Source organism: Amphiura filiformis, chromosome 12, assembly GCF_039555335.1.
Source record: "Amphiura filiformis chromosome 12, Afil_fr2py, whole genome shotgun sequence".
Lineage (NCBI taxonomy): Eukaryota > Metazoa > Echinodermata > Ophiuroidea > Amphilepidida > Amphiuridae > Amphiura > Amphiura filiformis.
In genome coordinates, this window is record NC_092639.1 from 47,756,562 (window position 1) to 47,780,043 (window position 23,482).

General features: G+C 37.3%; 1 protein-coding gene across 1 annotated transcript in view; it reads left to right on the top strand.

Annotated features, from left to right (window-relative positions):
• The window catches only part of LOC140166863 (uncharacterized), a 156,851-nt gene extending 137,493 nt beyond the window's left edge, over positions 1–19,358 (top strand). The window contains exons 13-20 of the mRNA XM_072190351.1: positions 216–357; positions 1,433–1,641; positions 4,691–4,817; positions 4,972–5,097; positions 8,040–8,973; positions 12,762–12,987; positions 15,937–15,941; positions 17,116–19,358. Coding sequence (XP_072046452.1) covers positions 216–357; positions 1,433–1,641; positions 4,691–4,817; positions 4,972–5,097; positions 8,040–8,973; positions 12,762–12,987; positions 15,937–15,941; positions 17,116–17,561 — 2,215 coding nt within the window. The 3' untranslated portion in view covers positions 17,562–19,358. The remainder of the gene's footprint in view (positions 1–215; positions 358–1,432; positions 1,642–4,690; positions 4,818–4,971; positions 5,098–8,039; positions 8,974–12,761; positions 12,988–15,936; positions 15,942–17,115) is intronic.
• The last annotated feature ends 4,124 nt before the right edge of the window (positions 19,359–23,482 follow it).

Here is a 23,482-nt window from a genome sequence, read left to right on the forward strand (position 1 = left end):
GCTTTTTGAGAAACTGAGAAAATTTTGAAAAAAGGAAAAATATACCTAACTAGGGGGTAATTGATATACCAAAAGGCTGAAAATGCTCCTCATGTTTACGACACATCCCTGTATGTTAATTTGTTCTGGTTCCCCCTCCCTCCTCCCTCAGGTTGGAGCACTAACATCCTTAATATCCATGCAATATTCCTATATTCCCCTCCTATAACCTGCAGTTGGTCAGCGGCACATTATACCAAAGAATTTGTAACATCATTGGTGATTGGGAAAGACTTGGTGATCAGGATGGGACTGTCACAAATGGAAACCTTCAGGGCTGACTTACTAAACTGTATGAAGACATGTCATGATGCCAAGGTGAGTGAGTGCATGTTGGAATGGTTCTTCCATGCAGAAATATGCTTTAAGCCAAAGTATTTGGCTGGTACTATGCAGTACCAGTGGAGTACCAGTGTAGTATGTCTGCTGGTGGATCTTGTGCAGTAGCAGCATTGGTACTATGTAGGTACTTTGTGTACACCAGTTAGGTTGATTTGGTGATTGGGAAAGACTTGGTGATCAGGATGGGACTGTCACAAATGGAAACCTTCAGGGCTGACTTACTAAACTGTATGAAGACATGTCATGATGCCAAGGTGAGTGAGTGCATGTTGGAATGGTTCTTCCATGCAGAAATATGCTTTAAGCCAAAGTATTTGGCTGGTACTGTGCAGTACCAGTGGAGTACCAGTGTAGTATGTCTGCTGGTGGATCTTGTGCAGTAGCAGCATTGGTACTATGTAGGTACTTTGTGTACACCAGTTAGGTACCTTGGCAGTTAGGTACCTTGGCGACGATGTACCTGTGCAGGCGGCCACAATAAGAATCTTGTAGTGTAGTTGGCATACTTGTTCAAATAAATATTTGATGTGATCAAGCTAGATGAATCGTTGTTGAGCAAAATCAAAATTCAGTTTTAATTTTCATTATATTGGCCAATGTCAGAGCTTTATTTCAATGAAAACTCCATCACAATTGGATTAGAGGATAAGTTATGACCATTAAATGCCCCCTGTAAGAAACATTTCAAGCCCCCGGGGCATTAAATATAAACAATATAGTATATTTTGAATGGCCCTTTTGAGAGTAGATCATAGTCTTGATGTTTATAATCATGGCTAAAGCATTTTCCACCCCGATATGGCAGTGACGTCAAAGCATTGAGGCCGCTGTTTTCACACACGCATCTATGCGGGATCATTAAGCGTGTGTGTGTACGCCAGCGCTTTGGGGCGAACAGTAGCGATTTGTAGCTGCGCCCAATGAAATGCGCACTGACATCACTGCCACATCAGGATGGAAAATGCTTTAGTCACTATCCCTGATGTCAGTCACTTTATCCTACATTAAAAGTGGTTTTGTTTGAATTTTTTATTTTCTTCTCATTTCACAGTGGGAGATCATCTGTGGTGGATTACTATGTTGTTGTAAAATAAGCCAAAAGAATATCACCGCTCACGACGGTCAGCTCAGTCCAAAGCCAACAAGAATCAACGCACATTATCACCCGACAAACATGGAATGTTTACTGACCTCACACAACCCTCTGTATCCACCGGGTCGAATTGTACATATACTACGCAACAATCCAAAACGGGAAGGGTAAGTAGGAGCAATTTGACAGATATTTTGTTTTTTGCTACCACATTGAAAATAATAAAGACTTTTTTTGATCTTACAAAACCAAATTCAATATCAATAGCCTGATCGATCATTTTTCCCAATTTGCAAATAATAAAGTTCATTATGGAATGGTATATTGCACAATGCTATCATGATACTGATAGTAGCAGAATTGTATGCAAGATAATGCTGGACTGTTTTGCTAAATGGGCTATTCCATTTAAAATCAACACTACCCCTGTGGAAGATTTAGCTAAAGTCTTCCACAGAGGGAGTACAAGTTTTGAATAGAATAGACAATTGGGTAACTTCTATTCGAAATACTCACTCCAGTTGTGGAAGATATAGGTACAGCCATAATAGAGGCCTTGCATGCGACGTATCATCCCGTAAATATGGCGGACTACTCAAATGCATTCAACAAAAGCATGATTGCAATCTACCGTGACAGTTCGTCTCACACACATAATCCTGCACTACGATCAAATAGGTTGATGACAACATTTCATTGAATGGACTGCACTCCGCCATAACTACGGTGAAGGACACCGGTTGAAAACCTTTGTTTGGAGCCAATCAATAATTTCATGCAGGGCCTCTATACAGGGGGAGTATGGGTTCCAAAATGATTGACCCTGACCAATTAGCTTTCAAAAACATACTCCCTCTGTGGAAGATATTTCCAAAATCTTCAACAGAGGTAGTGTGGATTTCAACTGGAATAGCCCAATGTAGCTAGTAATTTTGAAAACATTTCAATGACTAACATCTTCTTTGTGCTAATGAAAATGTATATATGCTCCATGATCCTACTTTGTTTCCTCCCTCCCCCTGGAAAATCTGTTCATAAAAGCCATCAGCAGTGTATGTAACAATTTTTTCTTCATTCTAGACATTCCAATACCCATACCGTACCCCACCCTTCAAGGTCTTCATGTCTGCAAAAATCCACAGAACATTGTTCTGATAAACATCCCCACCAACGGTGAGTTTGATAGCATTCTGGGAATGTAACAAATCATCGTAATATCTGGCTTGGTGGTAGATATATGGGTTAGCTCATGCACTGATTATGTTCTTTGTATCGTTCTGCCTCTGTTTCTTTTTATCATCATCATGGTGGTTGGTTTTCTTGTGATAGCCAAAGTATCATCGTTGGTTTTGCAATCAAATCATTTGGTTGTTCCAATTGAAATCCATACACCCCCTGTGGAAGACATGACTTTAATCTCCCACACAGGGGGTGGAGATCTCAAATGGAGTCACCTATTCAGGTAACCCCATTTGACAATCACACCTGCTGTGTGGGAGATTAAGGTCATGTCTTCCATAGGGGTGTATGGATTTCATCTGGAATAGCCCAATATTTATCATTAATGGTACCATTAAAGTGAGCTCTGGTCGTGTTTGCTCATATTTGATATTATCTAATACAGTGGCATGGCATGAGCAGTGTTCGAAATATGCCTCAAAAAGTTACAGGCCAGCCGGGCTTGACCTTAAAATGTTACCGGCCAGCCGGGTGGGCAACTAGATGCTAGTCAGAAAAGTTACCGGCCAGGCCAAAAAGTTACAGGCCAATGGCCGGCTGACCGGCTCTATTTCGAACACTGGGCATGAGTCACCCAATTAAGGGGGGTGCATCAGGATTGATGGGGACTCGATGTGATTAAGGGGCACCAGTCATTCGTTGGTGATTTTTCTTGGGAATAGAAAATTTTGACTCCAATTGGGGGGACCTATACTCCTATGATGCTACGCCACTGATCTAGAGTTTGGTATTATCTGTTATAACTTCAGTGCATGGTTCAATAGATTCAAGTAATACTCATATAATTTGAATTATCACATCAAATGTTTGTATTCATTTGTTCAGAGTAATGCCATATACAAAATGGGGAGCACTGGCACACAAAAAATAGTGTGTGTGTGTGTGTGTGTGCAATCTGTCTGATTTTGCTAACTTTAATGTTATATATACACCCGGAATTTTGTGCAAGAGAATGACTTTTCTGGATGTACGACTGACTACATTTGTACAAATTGAAAAATTCCATTTTGCTAACCTGAATATTCAAAAATTGTAACTATCATATTTTATAAAAGTGAAATCAGGTTTTCATCTCTCCAAGATTATGACGGAGAAAACCAGTGATGTGATATTTACTAATTTAATGTGAAGCATATTCTATGGTGACCTGTACTGAGACGAATTTGTCTCAGGACCTGTATATGTACCTTTGTTGCACTCACATCACAATATATACTGCTCAACTATTGTGGTAAATTAGTTAGATGTTCACGTAGCAACATTTACACTTAGCTTCCAAAAGTACTTCTTGGTTGGTAGGAACCACTTCCTATTGAATATGTGAACCTTTCTCAAAAAATGTTGCACAAATCTTAAATAGAACACTTTTTTTTTTTTCAATATGGTTTCCCTGCTACTAGTTCCACTTGAATGAAAGCACTATTGAGTTATCAACTCAGTCACAGGCATCATGTGGTTGATAGAAATATCCTTCTCACTGTAGTGGATCTGGTGGGCATGTCAGTTGACTAGATAAAATTAAATCAGACGCACATGTACGTCTCTCATATGTTGAGTTATTTATAAAATGTATTTTCTAAACTCTAAATATGAACAGAACAGTTGCATATCTAAAATTGACTGCTCGGTGCCAGAAGTTGGTAAGAGCAATAGCTGCCCTGTGAACATTACAAAGTCTATCGTACTCGTCTACACATGGCAGCTACACATGGCAGCTATTGCACTTACCCATTTCTGGTACTGAGCAGTCAAAATGGTCTTCCTCCAACTGAATCATCAGAAGGATCACATAAAACTGTATATAATTTTGAGATTAGTAATATGAACTCAAGCACTTGTACTTTAGTCCACCAGATTTACCAAAATCTCTTACAGTGTCATGCTATATACACTTTCCATTTACTTAAAACTTTATATATGATCCAAATTGTTCAGACTTATGATATTCTTTTTGTTAACTCTTTGTTTTGCCAATAGGATGGATAAGAAAGACTGTGGTTATTATGCGGTGTGGGCTGAGACAGAGTCATTTGATGAGGTACTAGTGTCACCTGTAATGATTGGTGATCATCTCCCACCAAATGTCATACGAGCCCTCAGAAAGGTAGGTCAAACCTAATGGATAAGAAAGACTGTGGTTATTATGCAGTGTGGGCTGAGACAGAGTCCTTTGATGAGGTACTAGTGTCACCTGTAATGATTGGTGATCATCTCCCACCAAATGTCATAAGAGCCCTCAGAAAGGTAGGTAACACCCAATGGATAAGAAAGACTGTGGTTATTATGCAGTGTGGGCTGAGACAGAGTCCTTTGATGAGGTACTAGTGTCACCTGTAATGATTGGTGATCATCTCCCACCAAATGTCATACGAGCCCTCAGAAAGGTAGGTCCAACGATCAGCATAATATATGTAGGCCAATTTGACCATAAACCCCATGTCTATAGTATTACAAATAAGACAATCTTGAAGAGTAAATGTCAATCCTTCGTGTTGACTGTTAGCATGTGTAATGTACCATGGTTTCTAAATTTGACAGTCTCACTCACGCAATAATCTATAATAAATTACTGAGTTTTTCGAGTTGGTAAGGCTAAAAACTTCTACGTTTTTCGAGTTGGTAAGGCTAAAACTTCTCGTTTTACATTATTTAGGAAAAGCGGATTTTTTTTGCGTTGCGTAGAGTAAAGTTGTCCGCACCCCAATAAAACGTCCAATTTTGTTTTTGTTTACGTTAAGGGTGTCAAATTATGTTAATTAGTTTCAAAGGCACTAGCAGGGCACTTGCATGCTAAAAATTTTCACGCCAACACAATAGACTAATGTTGACATAGCCGGAATAGCCCGAAATTGGCCTTCTGTCCTGGCATTTTTGTGAAGATACTATGCCTGTAGTCTGGATGGTCATTGAATTACCTATTATACAATCACATAGTATATAGGACTGTATGAACACCTAATTAGTCACACATCAATAAAGTAAACATTTACTCAAAAGGATGAACTCAAAAGGATGAAATGTCCTTTTTGGAAGATTGTCAACATCTCATAATGTCCTTTTTGTAGGTTAAGATTGCCATCATGAACATCTCATACCTGTAAGGGGCTGTTGGTGTAGCAAAGTGAGGAGGGTATATAGTTTAATTGTGCTAATTATAATATGGTGCAATTGCCTATTTGCCTCTCAAACCACTGAATTGTATTTACCATGAATAGGCCTACTCTGCTCTTTGTGGTCATGCTATCAGCATTGCATGATCATAACTTTGTATGAAACAGAGTGTAAGGAAATGTGAATAAAATTGTTTCATCTGCACAGTGGTGTAGCCAGGACTTTTTCAGAGAGAGAGAGAGGGGGGGCCAAGGCAAATTTCATGGGGGGGGACATTGTCACAAATGGGCTAAAAGCGTAAAAAGTACAACAAATTTATCCAAAATGGTATGTGCATATAAATCTCAAATATCAGGTCAACTAGCATACCACAGGGGCCAAGAGGAATTGAATAAAATTGTGTTCATCTGCTCTGTGATGTAGCCAGGACTCTTGCAGGGGTGCATAAAGTACATTTCAAGGTGGGGACAAACTTGGACGAAAATGGTAAAAATGGCGAAAAGGTACAACAAATTTGTCCAAAATGGGCTAAAAAGTACTGTAAATGCATAAATATCTTAAATATCAGGGCGGCCAGCATCAAACAGGGGCAAGACTTCTCACGGTGGATATGATATGGTGGCAAGAAGACTTATTTCGATCAAGATCTAATTGCAATTTCAAGCCATTGATTTATATGGAAAGGATACTAAATATTATATTTCTAAATGATAATCTCCTCTCATACCATTAATCACATTAATTAAAAAATAATTAAAACAAAATTTACAAACCGCGAAAGACTCTGACCGCGCAAGACGGGTAATCGCTAGTAGAACTAATAAGTGTTAACAGTACTTTTATTATAGTTTCATTTTTGATGTCGGATTTGTCTCAATCAGATTGCTGTTGTGTTTGTCATTTGTCCGCTTCATTATCACATTCTAATGATTGTTCCAAAAATGCAAAAAGTCTGAATATTTGTGAATTTTAGGGTGTTCTGGTATGGCAAATCACCAATAATCCCTTCAGTCAAAGTTTCTCTTAATCTGTGTTTGCTGATTGAGGGCACACCATAGGGCATATCATACCAGCAGTAACAGCAGAAGATTCTAAAATTGGTAGTGATCAATCAGTGTTAGTGTTTTCAAAATTGCTAGCAGCGTGCATTCACTGAAGGGTCAGAGAGTCAAATTTGCCTTGAAACTCGGGCATTCTAGCAACTTAACGATTAGGTAACACCAGTCACTCTGCTGTAGTGACATAAAAAATGATACACTCCTAGCGATTGCATAGTATGATATGCCCTTAATACAGTGGTGGTCTTGTGTCACAACCTGGGGTACCTTTTCGTTACATAGTAAAAAAATTAAATGGTTCAAACATTTTACCTACACATCTCATTTGAAGTGGTTCATCCTCCTGAGCATTTTGACACCTTTCTTATGAAAATCGGTTAAAAAATGAGAGAGTGCGGGCAAAAACAATCACAAAGTAGGGAGGATGTAACCCCACCTCTTTTTTCGACATTTACAATCATTCTGAGCAAGTATTGGTCTTTTAAATGAACTTCTGTATTATTTACTTGGTTCAGATGTCTGGGAGTCCATTTAGACATTTTTTATACTAGATTCAAATTTTTAATGGTGGTTTTAAATCAAATTTACGATATGAATCCCTCCCCCTAATCCTCCTCCCCCTAATCCTCAGCCACCCTTGGCACATTTCATGCCAAACGTCATAAGAAAATAAATAAAATATATTTTAAAACAGGATAAAAACATGAGTAATCTAGAATAAATTAGCCTCAATTTAAGACCTAATTGAATCTTCTAAGTGAAGGAATACTCAAGAGACAGTGTTTTGAAATCCAAGCAGCACATCAAAATGTAACAAAGCCACCTTTTTGGGTACCCCAGTATATGACACAAGATCTGGTATGTTTTTGACTCGTGATTGCAAGGTTGTGGCTTCAAACCCTGGTAGTGCAGCACATTTTGCCAAGGTGCCTTTTAGTCTCTATTGAAGTAAGTTTTTATAACTTTTATCCAAGTTATTATTTACCTATAAGAGAACCAAATTGAATGTACCAGATCTATTGATTTATTAATGAAGTCAGTAAATCAGTCAGACAGATAACAATTCAGTATGCCAACTGCTCAGACACTGATGACTCAATCTCAAAATCAATTTGAATACAATTTTTAACCCATGTAATTTTATTTTCCTTTGTTAGTGCCTTGAATTTGGAAAGGAACATGGCCTAAGTAAGCTGTACCCACCGTCTTCAAAAGATCGTCTATCCAGAGATTCTTCACTAGACAGATCTTCCTCATCACACAGCTACTCCTCCACACCAGTACATGTTATGCATCCGGTCAGCGCTCCTGACGTCCACCAAACCATGTCCGATAAGAACCTCAACATCGTGCAAGTGAGATCGCCAAATCTAAGAGACCCATATCAGTATCTTCCAAGATCAAGAAGTATGGAAACAGCGCCACCAAGTAATACTCAAGAAAGACATAAACTGACGAGTATGTCTCACGATCAAATGATGATCGCACCTAGTCCATTGAGTTGTTCATTAAGTCATGTAAGCTCTTGCTCAGAAGAGAGCGAACACTGTAGCCAAGGATCTGGGGAGTCTGAGAAAGCAGCCCCTTTGGCGAGATTTGACACAATGTCCGAGCTTCAGTCAGGGTCGTCTCATTCCACTGTTGCATCATCGTCAGATATTGACTCAAGGCCACCTTATCCTCCTGTGGATGGTTACTGCTACTACACAGATGTTGAACTGGCTTCTCCTAAAAGCCAAATGGGTCCCCATGGTAATCGGTACACCCCTAGTGCTAGCCCCAGTCCGAGTCCAAGCCCTTCAGAAACATCGGCCAACCAGATCACAACGACTGCAGAGATTGAACCAAATATTGCCTCAATGGAAGGTAGCACACAGTTTTTACTGCCCAATTCACCGTGGCCGGCAGCAACCCGAGGCGGTGTTGCCAGTGCAATACAAAGATTTGAAAATATGCGGACTAGAGCATCTACTCAGGATAGGTATACGTTGACTTATGACGCTGAATCCATCGACTCGTCAACCACATTAGAGGGACTTCCTATACGGCCGTCTGATCTCCCGTCCGATCTTCAGTTTGTGCCAGCTGATGGTAAGATATTGTTTTGGTTTTTTTGTGTGCTTGCAAAGTGGTTGCATACACAGAAGCTGTCACTTGCTAGTGTCTATTCATGTTTAAGTGAACCCTAAGAGAACCAATTCGGCCATGTGTACATGTACTTCTGGATTTTTTTGTTATGTAGCCGTCAAACTTTGATTAAAAATATGTGCTTGATTGCATTCTGTGTGTAAAGCATTGGGCTATTCCAGTTGAAATCCACACTACCCCTGTGGAACATTTTTGAAATATCTTCCACAGGGGGAGTTGGAATTTCAATTGAATTAACACATTATCCAATTCCATTTGAAACTCACCTTCCTTCTGTGGAAGATTTAAACTGAATCTTTCTCAGAGGGTGTATGAAATTCAAATAGAGCTGCCTAATGTGCTAAGTCCATTTGAAATTCATACTCCCCCAGTGGAAGATATTTCCAAAATCTTCCACAGGGGAGTGGATTTTAAATGGAATATCCCATTGTGTAAATAGTGCACACACATTTATAACACTCAAGCTCAAAGATGTAAAGTATCTTTTGATTTCAGGCTTTTGCTAATAACTGCTGGAGGTACACTAATTTGGTCTCCATCCATGACAATCAAATATGGCGGAATACCATAGCATACACAGGGTAATTCGGAGTCGGTACTCTTTGGGCTAATCTCTTTGATTTGAGGAGCACTGTAATGTTTGAAAAAACTACCGAATTCTGATATGTTTTGTAGCAAAATTTGGAAGATAAAAATTGAATATCATTGACATTCAGGTCATCTGCTTCATTACATCATAAAATCAGGTTTGAGGGGTGATTGATATGTTTGCAGCCTAAGGTAGAAGGAGATGAGCTAACAAGTTTTGACTGATATTCTGTGCAGTTCAACTTTAACCTTGACAATCAGCAGTTCCTGAGAATTTAGTGTCTCATGTTTAGTGATGGTGACTGGTCTTCTTGGACAGGATCATCTTCCAGGCTCTCCCTACTACGTTTGAACTCGGCAGTCTACTGCTTTACCATGCTGTACGAAGCAGCATCTCCCCAAGTGTGGCCACCTTGTATTTGTGGACCTCCTTGGGTGTTCAGCCCTTGAGATTGAGGTAGCAAGATTTATTTATAATGAAGGAGGCAGCCTATATGCTTCACCCTAGCAGGGCGTAAGACAATGCGAAACACTGTCTTACGCCCTGCTAGGGTGAAGCATATAGGCTGCCTCCTTCATTATTTAATATTATAATTGGCCGCTGAGACGCAATGAGAGAGTTATGATGGGGACTTAAGTTGGATTGCCCGAGTAACGAGTATGAACTAAGGTAGTACAGTGGTTAGACTTTGGACCGGTAATCCAGCGACCGGGGTTCAATCCCCACTGAGTCCTGATTTTTTTCTCTCTCAAAAATTTACACATGTCAGTTTGCTCGAGCCCCAAACACGTCAAGATTTATTTATCTCAAACAGAAAAACAAGAAAAGATAATTAATTGCTTCAAACTCTGTGTATTCAATCAATCAGTTAGGGGTACTACACCCTCGATAAATTGTGTCTGTTTTTCATTTTCTCAAAAACTAATAACACAGTGGTAACAAAAGTTATGTATATTATAGGGGCAAGGAAATCTGATTACTACAGTGGAATTTCAGTGACCCAAGACAAGCGGTTCGTTATTTATGATAAGAAATAAGGTACCGCTATGATGTACCTCATTACCTATCATATATACTGAACCGCTCGTCATGAGTCACTGAAATTTCAGTGTAGTAATTGGATTCCTTGCCCCAATAATATACATAACTTTTGTTACCAGTGTGTTATTACTTTTTGAGAAAAATGCAAAAGTAGTCACAAATTTACCACAGGGATGTAGTACCCCCTTAAACAGCATAGAATATCCATCAAACTGTATAGCTCATCTCCTTCTACCATGGGGCACAAACTTATCAATCACCTTTCGTACTTGGTGAATTTTTTTTCACTAGTCATTATTTGTATAATGAGGGAATGTTTGAGATACATGTGACCAACAGTTTCTATGACTGCAACCATGTTGTTTTAATTTAGTGAAATATGTTCGTTCTTGTTTTTTTCTCAATTTGATTTATGAGTGCATGCATAGAGTGGTTGTTAGACGCTTTTCCTAGTTTCTTGTTTGCATGATGTAAATAAATAATTTTTTTATATATATATTTAAACTATTTGTTCCAAGTAGCAAAAAGGAATCTCTCTCCACACCTGCACATCATTAATACAAGTCCATTGGACCATACACCCCATATTGAAGAAATGACCTTAATCTCCCACACAGGGAGTGTGAATTTCAAATAGAGCTACTGATTCAGGTAACCCCATTTGAAATTCACATGCCTGTGTGGGAGATTAATATCATGTCTTCCATAGGGGGTGTATGGATTTCAACTGGAATAGCCCATGAAGTGGGATTTTGTTTTACCTATTTGTCTCACCCCACCCACTCATGTTTAAGGGAATAACCCAAAAGTTTGATGATATTCTATAAACAAAAGTCCTGTTGTTAGGAAGATGGGGTCAAAAAAATGTGAGTGTTTGTAAAAACTAGTTGAAATACCGGGCAAAGTTGATCTTTCGGGTTGGAATTTTTAACATTTCAGGGAGTGGGAGAGGGGTCGGCCTACTAATGAAAGCACTTTCATTTATAGATGTCATTGAACTTTTGATTTGTGCCCTAATGTTTAGCTGTTCCAGAGATAATCAAAATTTGAATATCAAATAGACTGATAAAGTGAATATTTTTAGATTTATCGCACTTGCAGTTTAATACATTATGTGTGCTTACACAGTCAGGTGGTGGAAACATTTGATTTCCAACATCCAATAACTACTTATTTTTTCAATTAATTTTGAATTAATAATGAATACTGGAAAGAAACAGCCTATTATGAACCAGTTTCTATCTAAGTTGCAATACCACTCTAAAAAAAACACCCTTCTATTCTAGTAACACCCTTGTAGAAAGACATTTACAAGATACCAATATATCTTTTAATGAATATAACAGCTAAGTTAACATGCTATTTTGAAGCAAACTAATATTACTCTTATACTATAATCTTTTCATGTAAACTTTTGACGAGAGCCCACTTGTCCCTGAAGCCCACTTGTCCCTGATTGGCTGGCTGCTGATGAGGTGATCTGCTGTTTCCGAGTGGAAATTTTTGAATAAACTTTGCGCCATACGTGTTGTTGCTATGGTTAGCTCTGACTTTGTAACATCACGGTAGTACACACTCGTCAAAGGTTTACAGCAAAAAAAATAGTATGCTATAAATGATCAATAACAAGCTGAATGAGTTATTAAAAACATTCTACTGGTCCAAATGCTTTCAACACAGTTGAACTGGACCATATTACCTTAAATATTTGGCATCTTGATGTTGTGTCTCCTTCCCTTTGTTGGTTTCCCATTTCATTCCTGTGTTCATGTACATCATCTTGTCTTGCATAATTTTTACATGTCTGAACATTTTTTATTTTATACTTGGCTAGAAATCCTGAAACAAAATAACAATTGTCTAATGCTGCAGCCACTAACACTGATTGTCCCCTGTTGATTTATGTATCATATGAGGTGTCAGTAGATTTTATAGGGGAAAAACTCTATGTCCAGTGTTAAGATCCCACAGAGACCAATATTTCACATATTTGGGGGTTCCTCAAGGATCAATTCTGGGTCCCCTTTGTTATACTAAAGGATTTTAACCCAAGTATAACATTGTTTAATTTGTTTCACCCACCCCGTGTTTGCTTTTCCAGACTGTACTACCGCCTCTTCTTCTAGCAATTCTAGTCCTATCACCACACCAACCGGGAGGGCGTTCCTCGTCAATATTGCGGGCATGCACGACTATTCAACAACATCATCTTCTTCGGGCGCGTCCCAAAGAATGGTGGATGATGCTGATGACGTAACCCCTACCCCATCGGTGACCACATCTCCTATCAAACCTAACCATCCCTCTTTGCCTGCTACAACTACTGTGTAATATTTTGTAAAAATTGTTACTTTATTCAAGTTTCATATAATTGAATAAATTTTATCTCATTAAAATACAAAGAGAGCTTTAATTTAGATTTATAATTATATGTATAAATTATCAAAAAATTAAATTGATTATTCAAGTGTGTGGTTGTTTGAAATGGTAATGAAGAAAAAGTCAGAAAATCTCCACTTCATATTCATGAAATGTTTCATTTTGTGTGTTTAATTAATTTCATTGTAAGTTGTAGGATTGATTGGATGTTTGACATACAGTCAGTACAATAAAGGCCATCTTAATTTAATTGTTTGTCTCAAAATCAAATTGACCATAATGACTGCTTCGATGTTTTCTTAACTTTGAGATGTCATAGTAGTAATAATAATAATAAAATAATAAAACGGCACGCTTTCTGGATTATCATCCCTCAAAGCGCGCCATGGGTCGATAGGCTGCCAAGCCCCTAAGGGCCGCGCAAGTTGACCTCAATGCTGAGTGTGACAAACAACAGGCCCGGGCTGATCCCCTGCTCTTTACGAAAAGGTCTGCAACTTTTACATGTCCAGATATTGCTCGTCTGGTACACAGGACCACCATTTTACGTGACTCTCCGAACCACGGCACGCTATGCACCCACTGTGGTGTCTGCACGTTTAGGGCCACAATGAGTGGGATAGAGGATAAATGACTCATAAAAGCTCATGATCTTACAACCTTCCAACAGATAGCCTAGCACACCAAACTACATGGCCACCCTCTACCTCTAGTAGCAAATGATACAGAAATAATCTAGGTATGAAACTAAAACTGATGAAAGGCACAGATTCAAAAGTTGAAACCCTGTTGGTTTGCCCATATCAAACATGTCATGAGTTTTAACTTTCCGACAACATGGTCAACATTTAACATAAAAAACCTCATTGTCCACAGCACTCGCTGTGATCGAAAATATTGAATAAGGTTATTGTTATGTGCGCAAACCAATAGGGGTGCAACTTTTGAATCTGTATCTCCTATCAGTTTTAGTTTCATAGCTTGGTTGTTTTTAACATTATTGGCTGTCACTGATATCTCAAATTTAAGAAACCATCCTTGGGGTCATTATGGTCACCTTGATTTTCAAAATCGTTCCTCACTTTAGCTGTAAGGTCATGATTTGTGAACGGCTCCTTTATATATTGTACTAACTGTATATGTCACTTAAACTTGATTTTTTTAAATTTGAATTTGATGAACTTTAATTAAACTTAATAAGGAGAATATATACTCATTTCGGGCTAATGTAGAGAGGCACAAACTTCCCCACCAAAACCAATTATGCCTACAAAACCAAAACATTGTGTAAATATATGACGCAAACCTGTACAAAGATATATGGTGGTGGGCAAGCAAACTAATTTTTTTGGCCTTATGGTTTGCCTCGATTTTTAAAATCGTTCCTCACTGTTGGCTATAAGGTCATGATTTATAAACTGCTCCCTTATTTATTGTGCTAACTGTATATGTCACTGAAACTTGATTTTGATTTTGATTTCAATTTGAATTTGATGAACTTTAATTAACCTTTATTGGACAAGGAGAATAATTTTCTAATATAGAGGGCACAAACTTCCCCACCGAAACCAATTATGCCTACAAAACCAAAACTTTGTGTAAATACGAGGGGGTATCAAAAAGTTTTAGAAATCGCCCAGAAGTGAAAGAGCTATATCAATGAAATTTTGTCAGTGCGATCACTGGTCCTTATGTACATTATGGTCCAAAAATGGTCTCATAGGTATGTTTACTTTTTTTACAGGTGGCACTAAATGCCAATAACCTGCTGCCCCAGTTACTGCGCATAAACTGCACGATTTAGAAAATTGAGGCAAGCAGCATTATTAAGATCCTGCTTTTGAAGGGTTGCAGTGCCTAGAAAATTGATGATGAAATGAAAGTTATCTTCGGTGGTGATTGTCATATGTCACTGTCGCTTTTTGGAAAAGGAATTTTTATTTCATCACAGATTTTCTGGGCACTGTAACCCTTAAAATGGAACTTAATCATGCTGCATGCCTCAATTTTCTCCATTTGGCTGGTTATGCGGTTACTTAGGCAGGTAGTGACATCTAGCTCCTGTAAAAAAAGTAAACATACCTATGAGATCATTTTTGCACCATAGTGTACATAAGGACTAGTGATTGCACTGACAAAATTTCATTGACATAGCTCTTTCACTTCTGGGCGATTTCTAAAACTTTTTGATACCCCCTCGTATATGACGGAAACCTGTACAAAGATATATTTGAAATGTTTTAAAATGTTAAGCCTTTCATGTTTATTCATTGAAGCCTGCAGCTGTCTGCACTGTTTAGCAACACATATTACCAATTTGAATTTGATGAACTTTAATCAAACTTTATTGGACAAGTATATATACTAATTTTCGAATATAGAGAGGCACAAATATCCCCACCGAAACCAATTATGCCTACAAAACCAAAACATTGTGTAAATATATAAAAGTTTGTACAAAGATATATTTGAAATGTTTTAAAATGTTGAGCCTCATGTTAATTTGTTCAAGCCTGCAACTGTTTTCACTGTTTGGTGAAATGTATGTTTAATAATGAAAATATTTGCTATGGAAATTGATTTTCTATCACTTTCTTTTTAACCAAACTATTTTTTCATATTATTTACCTCACATTTTCTCTTTCCAAACATAAATTGGTGCTTTCTTTTGAACTAATCGGGTGCACTCTTTAAGCAATTTTTTAATCTCTGGTGCAAGTTTAAAAGCAAGAACTCATTTTGTATTATAGCATTTTGCTTTATATAATATAACATGTTAGTTGCTCGTATACAATGTAAATTATGATATCAATGTCAGTCTTAAGTGTATGTACGTATTTGTCTCTTAATGTTGAAGCTGTAAATCAAAGCTGTCGATACTGATTCAAAAATATTAGGGATGGTGAGATGTTAATACATGTGTTACAGACAGTTTGGTATCCTCATAGAATTTGGATACCAACTTTTAAAGGCCGCTAGATTTATCTTATTGTAGTTGCTACAGCTGTAGATCAATAAAAAAATGTCCCTCTTCTCCTAACCCGAACTAAATCCTAACCCCATTTCTTAATCCTAACCATGAACCTTAATCCCCTTAATACAATAAAGATCCACCTAATGGTGCACTTGGGCTCCTTTGCCGTGGGGTAAATTTTGTGTGCAAATGCAGAGCTCTGAAATCCCAACAAGAATTAAGGTTACCTACCCTTACATGCTGGGGTGAATTTTACAGGAGGGCACTTTTAAGTTCTGCCTAAAATGCCACTTAAGTCATCAAGGGAGCACATAACACCATTAGGCAAACCTTTACAGTATATGAACAGGGTGTAACACATGTATAACAAGCTTGTAGCAATGATATAATTATGTCAATTTGTTCTGTGTGTGTGTGAAAAATATCATATTGACATCATGCGTCAAGTTCCAAGTACAAATCTTATCATCTCTACAATAACATGTAATAATTTATTATATACTATATGAAACAAATGACTAACAAAGCCATAAAGTTTCCTTTTGAAGGGACACAAACCCATGTTTAATCTTACAAATCTTGAGGTTAGTTCCTTCTGTGTACCTCAGCATTCCCTTTGGGTATCACAGTCCTGCTATGAGACCTGTGCTATGGTGCTTTTTGCCAAGTGCAGTCCAACGTCAGTGCAAATTCTTCCAGCACAGCTTCTAATAATGAGCATTCACTCAAAGTGTTGGCATATAGATGAGTATATGTACACCACATAAAATGTGAGCATGAAAAAGCTGCCTGATCAACGTGTTGACATCACTGATGCCAGTGGGCTAAAAGTACTATAGTATAGGCTGTACAATACAGAGTAGGTACAAGAGGAGGGGTGAGTACCCTGAGGTTACTATGGTGGACCACCATTGGTGGTATTACATACTTAAGTAAGTATATAGGTTTACAAATGAAAGGTAGAATTAGTACACATGTAGTACCTTGACTGTCATAGGTATCCTACAAAAAAAGACCGTTTGACTGTTATATTTGATTACTTGTACATAAACATATATATACCTCATCATTGCTATCAACTGAATGGCTGTTTTCATTCCAGATGAGCGGAGTGTCCGTAGTGATTTCACGACACCAAGTACTCCAGAAACAATGTTAGGCTTCGCCTACACCCGCTACCATCCACTGACCTCCACAGAGGGATCAGAAACATCCGAGATAGATAACGAAGATGGGGCGACGCCCACCCCTACCCCATCCTTCAGTCCCATCCCATACCTTCCACAAAGTTACGCACAAAGAGACTTTGAAAGTGATAGCGACGACGAAAGAGTGGCAGATGCCAATGCGGTATTTGAGCAAATCCAAAAGCTGGTGCCGGAATCAGGTGCTCTGAGACTGTCGGAAAGCGTCAAGAATTCGCCCAAGCGGCGAGTATTGAGATCATCCACTCCTAGGAATTCACCAAAGAGGAGGTCAAGAGAATCGAAGGAACCAAGGGAACCAAGGAAACAGACTGCTGACATCAAGAACAAATTCATTAGATAGGTAGTAGGTACTATAAGTAGATGTATGTAATAGTTTTAGGCAATGACTACTCAGTGCCATAAGTGGGTAAGTGCAATAGCTGCCATGTGAACATTTGGCAATTTACACATCATTGTACTCGACTACACATGGTAGCTATGCATGGCAGCTATTGCACTTACCCACTTATGGCACTGAGATGTCAATATTATAGCACCTGTGACAAGTAAACTTACGGAGTAAACACAACTCTTAGGATGGGGTACGTTCAGCTTTACTTCATGGGTGATGCAAGATTGCCTATTGTATATCTTGTCTCAAGTTGAGAGTAACGAACGCCATGTTTGATTTCGCAGCGGTAGTTTCAAATCGGTTCATTTAATGTGGTTGCGGTACCAGCATATGGACAAAATGCCCTTCTATGCTTGTGTACATGCCCCACTAGATTAGGTTAGCGCGCTTGATTCAAATCTGCCACTGCAAAATCCAAGATGGTGTTACTCTCAACTTGAGACGAGACAGACTATAGTTTTGTAATCACATCGACACGTGGCTAGTTGTCATTATTATTTTCAAATAATTAAGGAAATATGTATGAAAAATAAATACAATAACAAGGAATTTGCTATGTATTGCTGACGTAAAATCAATATTCTACATCCGACATGAGTTGGGAGATGTAATGGGCTATTCCAATTGAAATCCATCAACCCTCTATGGAAGACATAACCTTAATCTCCCACACACTGGGAGATTTCATATGGAGTCACTCGAAGTAACCCCATTTGAAATTCACACCCCCTTGTGGGAGATTACCGTCATGTCTTCCATAGGAGGTGTATGGATTTCAACTGGAATAGCCCAATGCCTGCAGGGTTTCATGGTTAAGAATCGGGTGGATCCTGGCTAATACCTTTTAGTAAAATCAACCCTCAAAATACTGGATTCTCCTACAGTGATTTGTGTCAGGTCGTTGTGCTGAGACTTGATAGATGGGTTAGTCACTTTGAAAATGAAATTATTTTTACAAGTGTTACTAGATTATCAACTAAACTTGTTGGGCTATTCCATTTTAAGTCCACATCCCCCTGTAGAATTCCAGTTAGCCTCTATGTTCAATCCAGCTGAAAATTTTTGGTAGTTTTATATTAATTTCCAGTTGAAAATTGTTAAAATTTATAAAATCCAGGTAAAATTTGCACAATTTTGCCTAAAATTAGACTTTTTGTGTTTGGAATTCCAAATCTTACACATCTTTTTAGCTTTCATGGATGAAAAGCGATTGGATCTGGAGTGATTTAAAAATGTTGAATTTGGTTGGAATTTCAAAATATTTCCAGTGGGTGTGTGGATTTCAAATGGATTAGCTCATTATAAGAAGAGTCTAATGTCTATGTTCTGTTTATCTGCCGATGGATACTTAAAAACATCCATAGTCTTAATTTTTTTCTAGAAAATTACAAAAAAGGTGCAAAATCAAGATTTTTTTAACTATAATTACCCTTGTCTTTTTAAGCATGGTACTATATATGTTTCATATTCTAGTCTTCAATCAGGTATTTTCTTCTCATTCCTTTTGGTACTTCTTGTCATTTTTATTTTGGTAACCTTACTTCCATTTTTATCATACATCTAATTAGAAAATGAGGGTTTCAAACACATAGAGGGCACTTCCTAAGTTTGACAATGTACATGTGTGTAGGGGACAAAAACTGCAAGTTGTGTCTCTTCTGAAAGTCACATGGCTAGATTATTGTAGGCCCTAGCAAGTTCTAGCCCTGTATTTATTCAAATTATTCTTTCCACATCATGGTCTTGGCTGTGAATTAAGATTTGCCCATCATTTGAATAAAATTGTGTGTTCTAATTTGACTTTCTGCAGAATTCTACAGCCCATTGCAGGTTCACATGGTTTTATTTTAAACAAACTTGTATTGACCAGGAATTTTGAATATCTCATGTTGAGAGATAGCTGTTTTTATTCATTTTTTGTGGTCAAATTGAGTTTGTTTTAAATATCACTGATGATGTGATTTGTGCTTGATAATTATTTTTCTAACATATAAGACATAATGTTGTGATTGCCAGAGACTTTGTTTCAGCACACAGGGTGATAATTTAATAGGTCAAAATACAAAACCTGTTACCCTATGTCCAGAAATGGCAGATGTATCAATCTAAAATGAAAATTGGGTGCTCTTATAATATTTTTAGGTTACTTACTTTTCAAGCAATATCCTTGACATTTTCAGCGCATTAATATGGTAATTTTGAATGCACTCTGCGGTACAAAACATTTCTAAATATTTTCATCTTCAAGCCATGCCTGCTATTGGCAACCTGGGGGATTTGGTGCTCAGTAATTTGTATAGAAATATGTATGTATGAAACAGTTTTGAACAAAAAGTATTCAGTATTTTGGCAATTTTAACTATCTGTCACTAAGATTGATAGTTTCTGATCCAAGATATTGCATGATCAGAAAAAGAATGAATCTCTTTGTTTGATACTATTCTTCCAATCCTTATGAATTTCTTCAACCAAAATATGAGAATATTAAAAAAGGGATTGCTCTCTTTAGAGATTCACTTTTAACTTTCACTGTGTAGTTTATTGTACTTAATATTTATATAAGAAATATGAGACCATTGTGTCCCAGTAAAATTAGGCCCCAATAAATGTGCTGATTTCTTTAAAAACTAGGCCTGCTGCTAGGTACTGTGTCATATTTGGTTAATTAAGTATGTGGTCCAGCGGTTCCCAAACTGTGGGTCTTGACCCCAAAAGGGTCACAACCTCTTCCTTAAAAGGGTTGCGGGACGTGCCACAAAAAATACATCTGCGTGCATTAAACTGCAGGGTACCATCATATTAGTCATGTAACCCCCATTTTGATCCATTTTTAGTATTAAAATTGCACATTTTTGTGCGCTTTGCTCGCATTTGTCCTGGTAAAGTAATTCTGTGCAACCAGTCATCTGGACGACTTGGAAATTGTGCCCCCTGTGGAAAATTTTTCCGGTGCGCTGCTGATAAATTTCGGAAAGTAACAGCATTTGCATTATGCTGTGGCCAGCACCATATTTTTCTTATGGAATTTGGGTCATAAAAAAAATTGGGAAGCCCTGATGTGGTCGATTAAGTCCATCTTTTCTGGACTCAATTATTCACAATTATAGTACCAATATTGGGTCCATACAGTACAGCGATGTTTAATAAATCAGCATATTCTGGGTTTTGGGGGACACTCTGTATTTAATAGCATATTTTAATTTTGTGAATATTTAATGAGCTGTATATTAGAATTTGTTATATATGTTGTAAAAACAAACTTGTACATGTAACATATTATTTCTGCCAAGTTTTGTACATTTTATCAATCAAACTCATGTAAAAAATATTTGATATTTGTAGATTATTTATGAGGTAATATTTTTAGTTCTTTTCCCCTTTTTTTTTTTTACAACAAAAAAAAACACCCACCTTTTCTATGAGCATGACCGACCCAGATTTTATGATACTGGGGAAAACGTTTTTCCTGTACAAATGAATGTTGACCCATTTCTTTGTTTTTCAAAAAATAGGAAACTATTTACAGCCGGACCGACCAACACTACTTGAAAGACTGTCCACCAGTAGAACAGGGTTTTTCTTTTGTCGCCTAACAATTATTTTATACTTCATACAATTAAAAGCCAAAACATATAGCTATGACTACTTACTTGGAGTGTGATCAAGGGGTCATTTCATAAAGCTTTATCCATCATATCGTACGCAACTCAGCAGAAATGCCAGTCTTCCGTATTTAAATCGGAATTCCAAATTTTTGCAATTTTGACAAGAAATTCTATTTGTTAAAAAAACATTTTTTGGGAGTTATTTTACAATTTTTGATCGAAACAAGTCATTTAAAGTTGCAAAATTACATGGCATTAGTAAAAAAATAGGATTTAATGAGGTTCTACTTCTACCCCTGGATCCTGCTTACCCGATTAGAAATAGTTGACTTTTTCTACTTCTTTAAAAGCAACCAACAACTTCCCAAGCCTGTTGATTTGCTGGCAGGAAGAAAGTAGTGTTACGTAATGTTTCCTGATAGTACTATAATAATAGTGTTCTCATTTGACACAATCTAATCCAATCAGACCAAAGTTGGCAATAATGAAATTGAAATTTTGGCAAAAATAAGGAACAAAAATACAATTACAAACATAAGAAAATGGATAATAAAAAGTTAATAACTTTGCAAGCAAGTATGCCAGGGACTTAGGGATTTCAACATCATTGATTTGGTGCTTTCTCATGAGAGAAAGTTAGCAATGGTAGTAACTCAATTTTCAAAATTTTCAACTTAAGCCTGATGAGTGGATCAGATTGTGTCACATTTATGCTTATCAACTCAAGGATGATGTGACCAAATCAAGACAGAGGTACCATTGTTTTAATTGGAATGTTATGATAATATCAGCCAATGGTTTGTTTTATTATTGTATTAAAATTGCTGGGAAATGCCATTGACATGATTTGTGAATATATGTGATCAGATAATCAATATATGTGACACCATCAAGGGAAATGAGTCGGATGTCGCTAATATTGATTTTGAGATATTGGCAAAGAAAGTGTTAAAATTCTTTTGTTTTATATTGTTATCAGCGATTGATAAATTGGCGTAACTTCAGAAAGAAAAGTCGTATCAACATGGGGTTTTCAGTTTCTGAAAGCTCTAAATGTCCTCTTTAGAAATATGTGTAAAACTCATTTTCGACCAGGGCCGACATGTGACTCATTCCCCTTGATCATGTCACATATTATGATATACATGTATAAGAATTGAACAAATGTTAGGGAACAAACCAAAAGTTTGATGACGTCCTATAAACTGAAAATCCTTCGTTAGGGAGAAGGGGTGAAAAAGCCTGATTATATAAGTTTCTAAGAAAAAGTGGTTAAAATATTGGTTAAAGTTGATCTTTTGGTTGGAATTGTCAACATTTTACACTTTTAGGGAGGGAGGGTGCCAGCCTCATCCTTATGTAAGCACTTTCATTTATGGATGTAATCAAACTTTTGGTTTGTTCCTAGGGAACAAAAGTATTGAACTGTGACCAAATTGAAACATTTGTGAAAATATGTGAAATGTGACCAAGAATTAAGGAAAATTATTGTCAAAATCTTTATTTATTAATTGTTGCCAAATCTTTATTATATGACATGGTTGGACTGATAAAACAGGGTTTTGACTAAACATGTGTTACTCCAATAGGTCATATCTGTATATATGTTTGTCAATGAAAGTTTGTGATTTTGACTGGCTACATGTAATTGTCAACAACAGTTATGCCCTTATCATACAAGTAATCGCAGTGTACGGCAAAAAAATTAATGGTGATCAAACACCAGTAGCATATTGTACAACGTACCAGCGTTCAGTTGTGGCTAGCATTGTCACTATAAAGTTGTCTTGAAGTTAAACTGGTTGCGATTTGACACTAGAGCATAGAGTTCTGATCAATATATCAAGGGGTCAGAGCCAAAAGGCCTTAAGTGCATTTTTGGCTAATAAGAAATTTTAGTACCAATATAATCCTTAAAACACTGGGCACCATATGATTGTATAGCCATAATGAAGCTATAGCCACAGAAACTGTTATCAATGTAAAGCCCTAAGTACAACACTAATGTATGAGAGCCAGAAGGCCCTAAGTACAAAAATGCCTGTATCATTCCACGGTGTTTTGTACTTAAGGCCTTTTGGCTCTGACCCCTCAATATATGCAATTATTTTTCCAATCAAACATCAGAAATATATCACTCTAAAGTGCTATGCTGATGATAAGGAGATAAGTTACTGCTATGGTTACAAGCATATACTCAATGAGCCTTACAGCCAGAATGTGCAGTACACATAGTAACAAATCAACTACAAAGACAGTGTAATA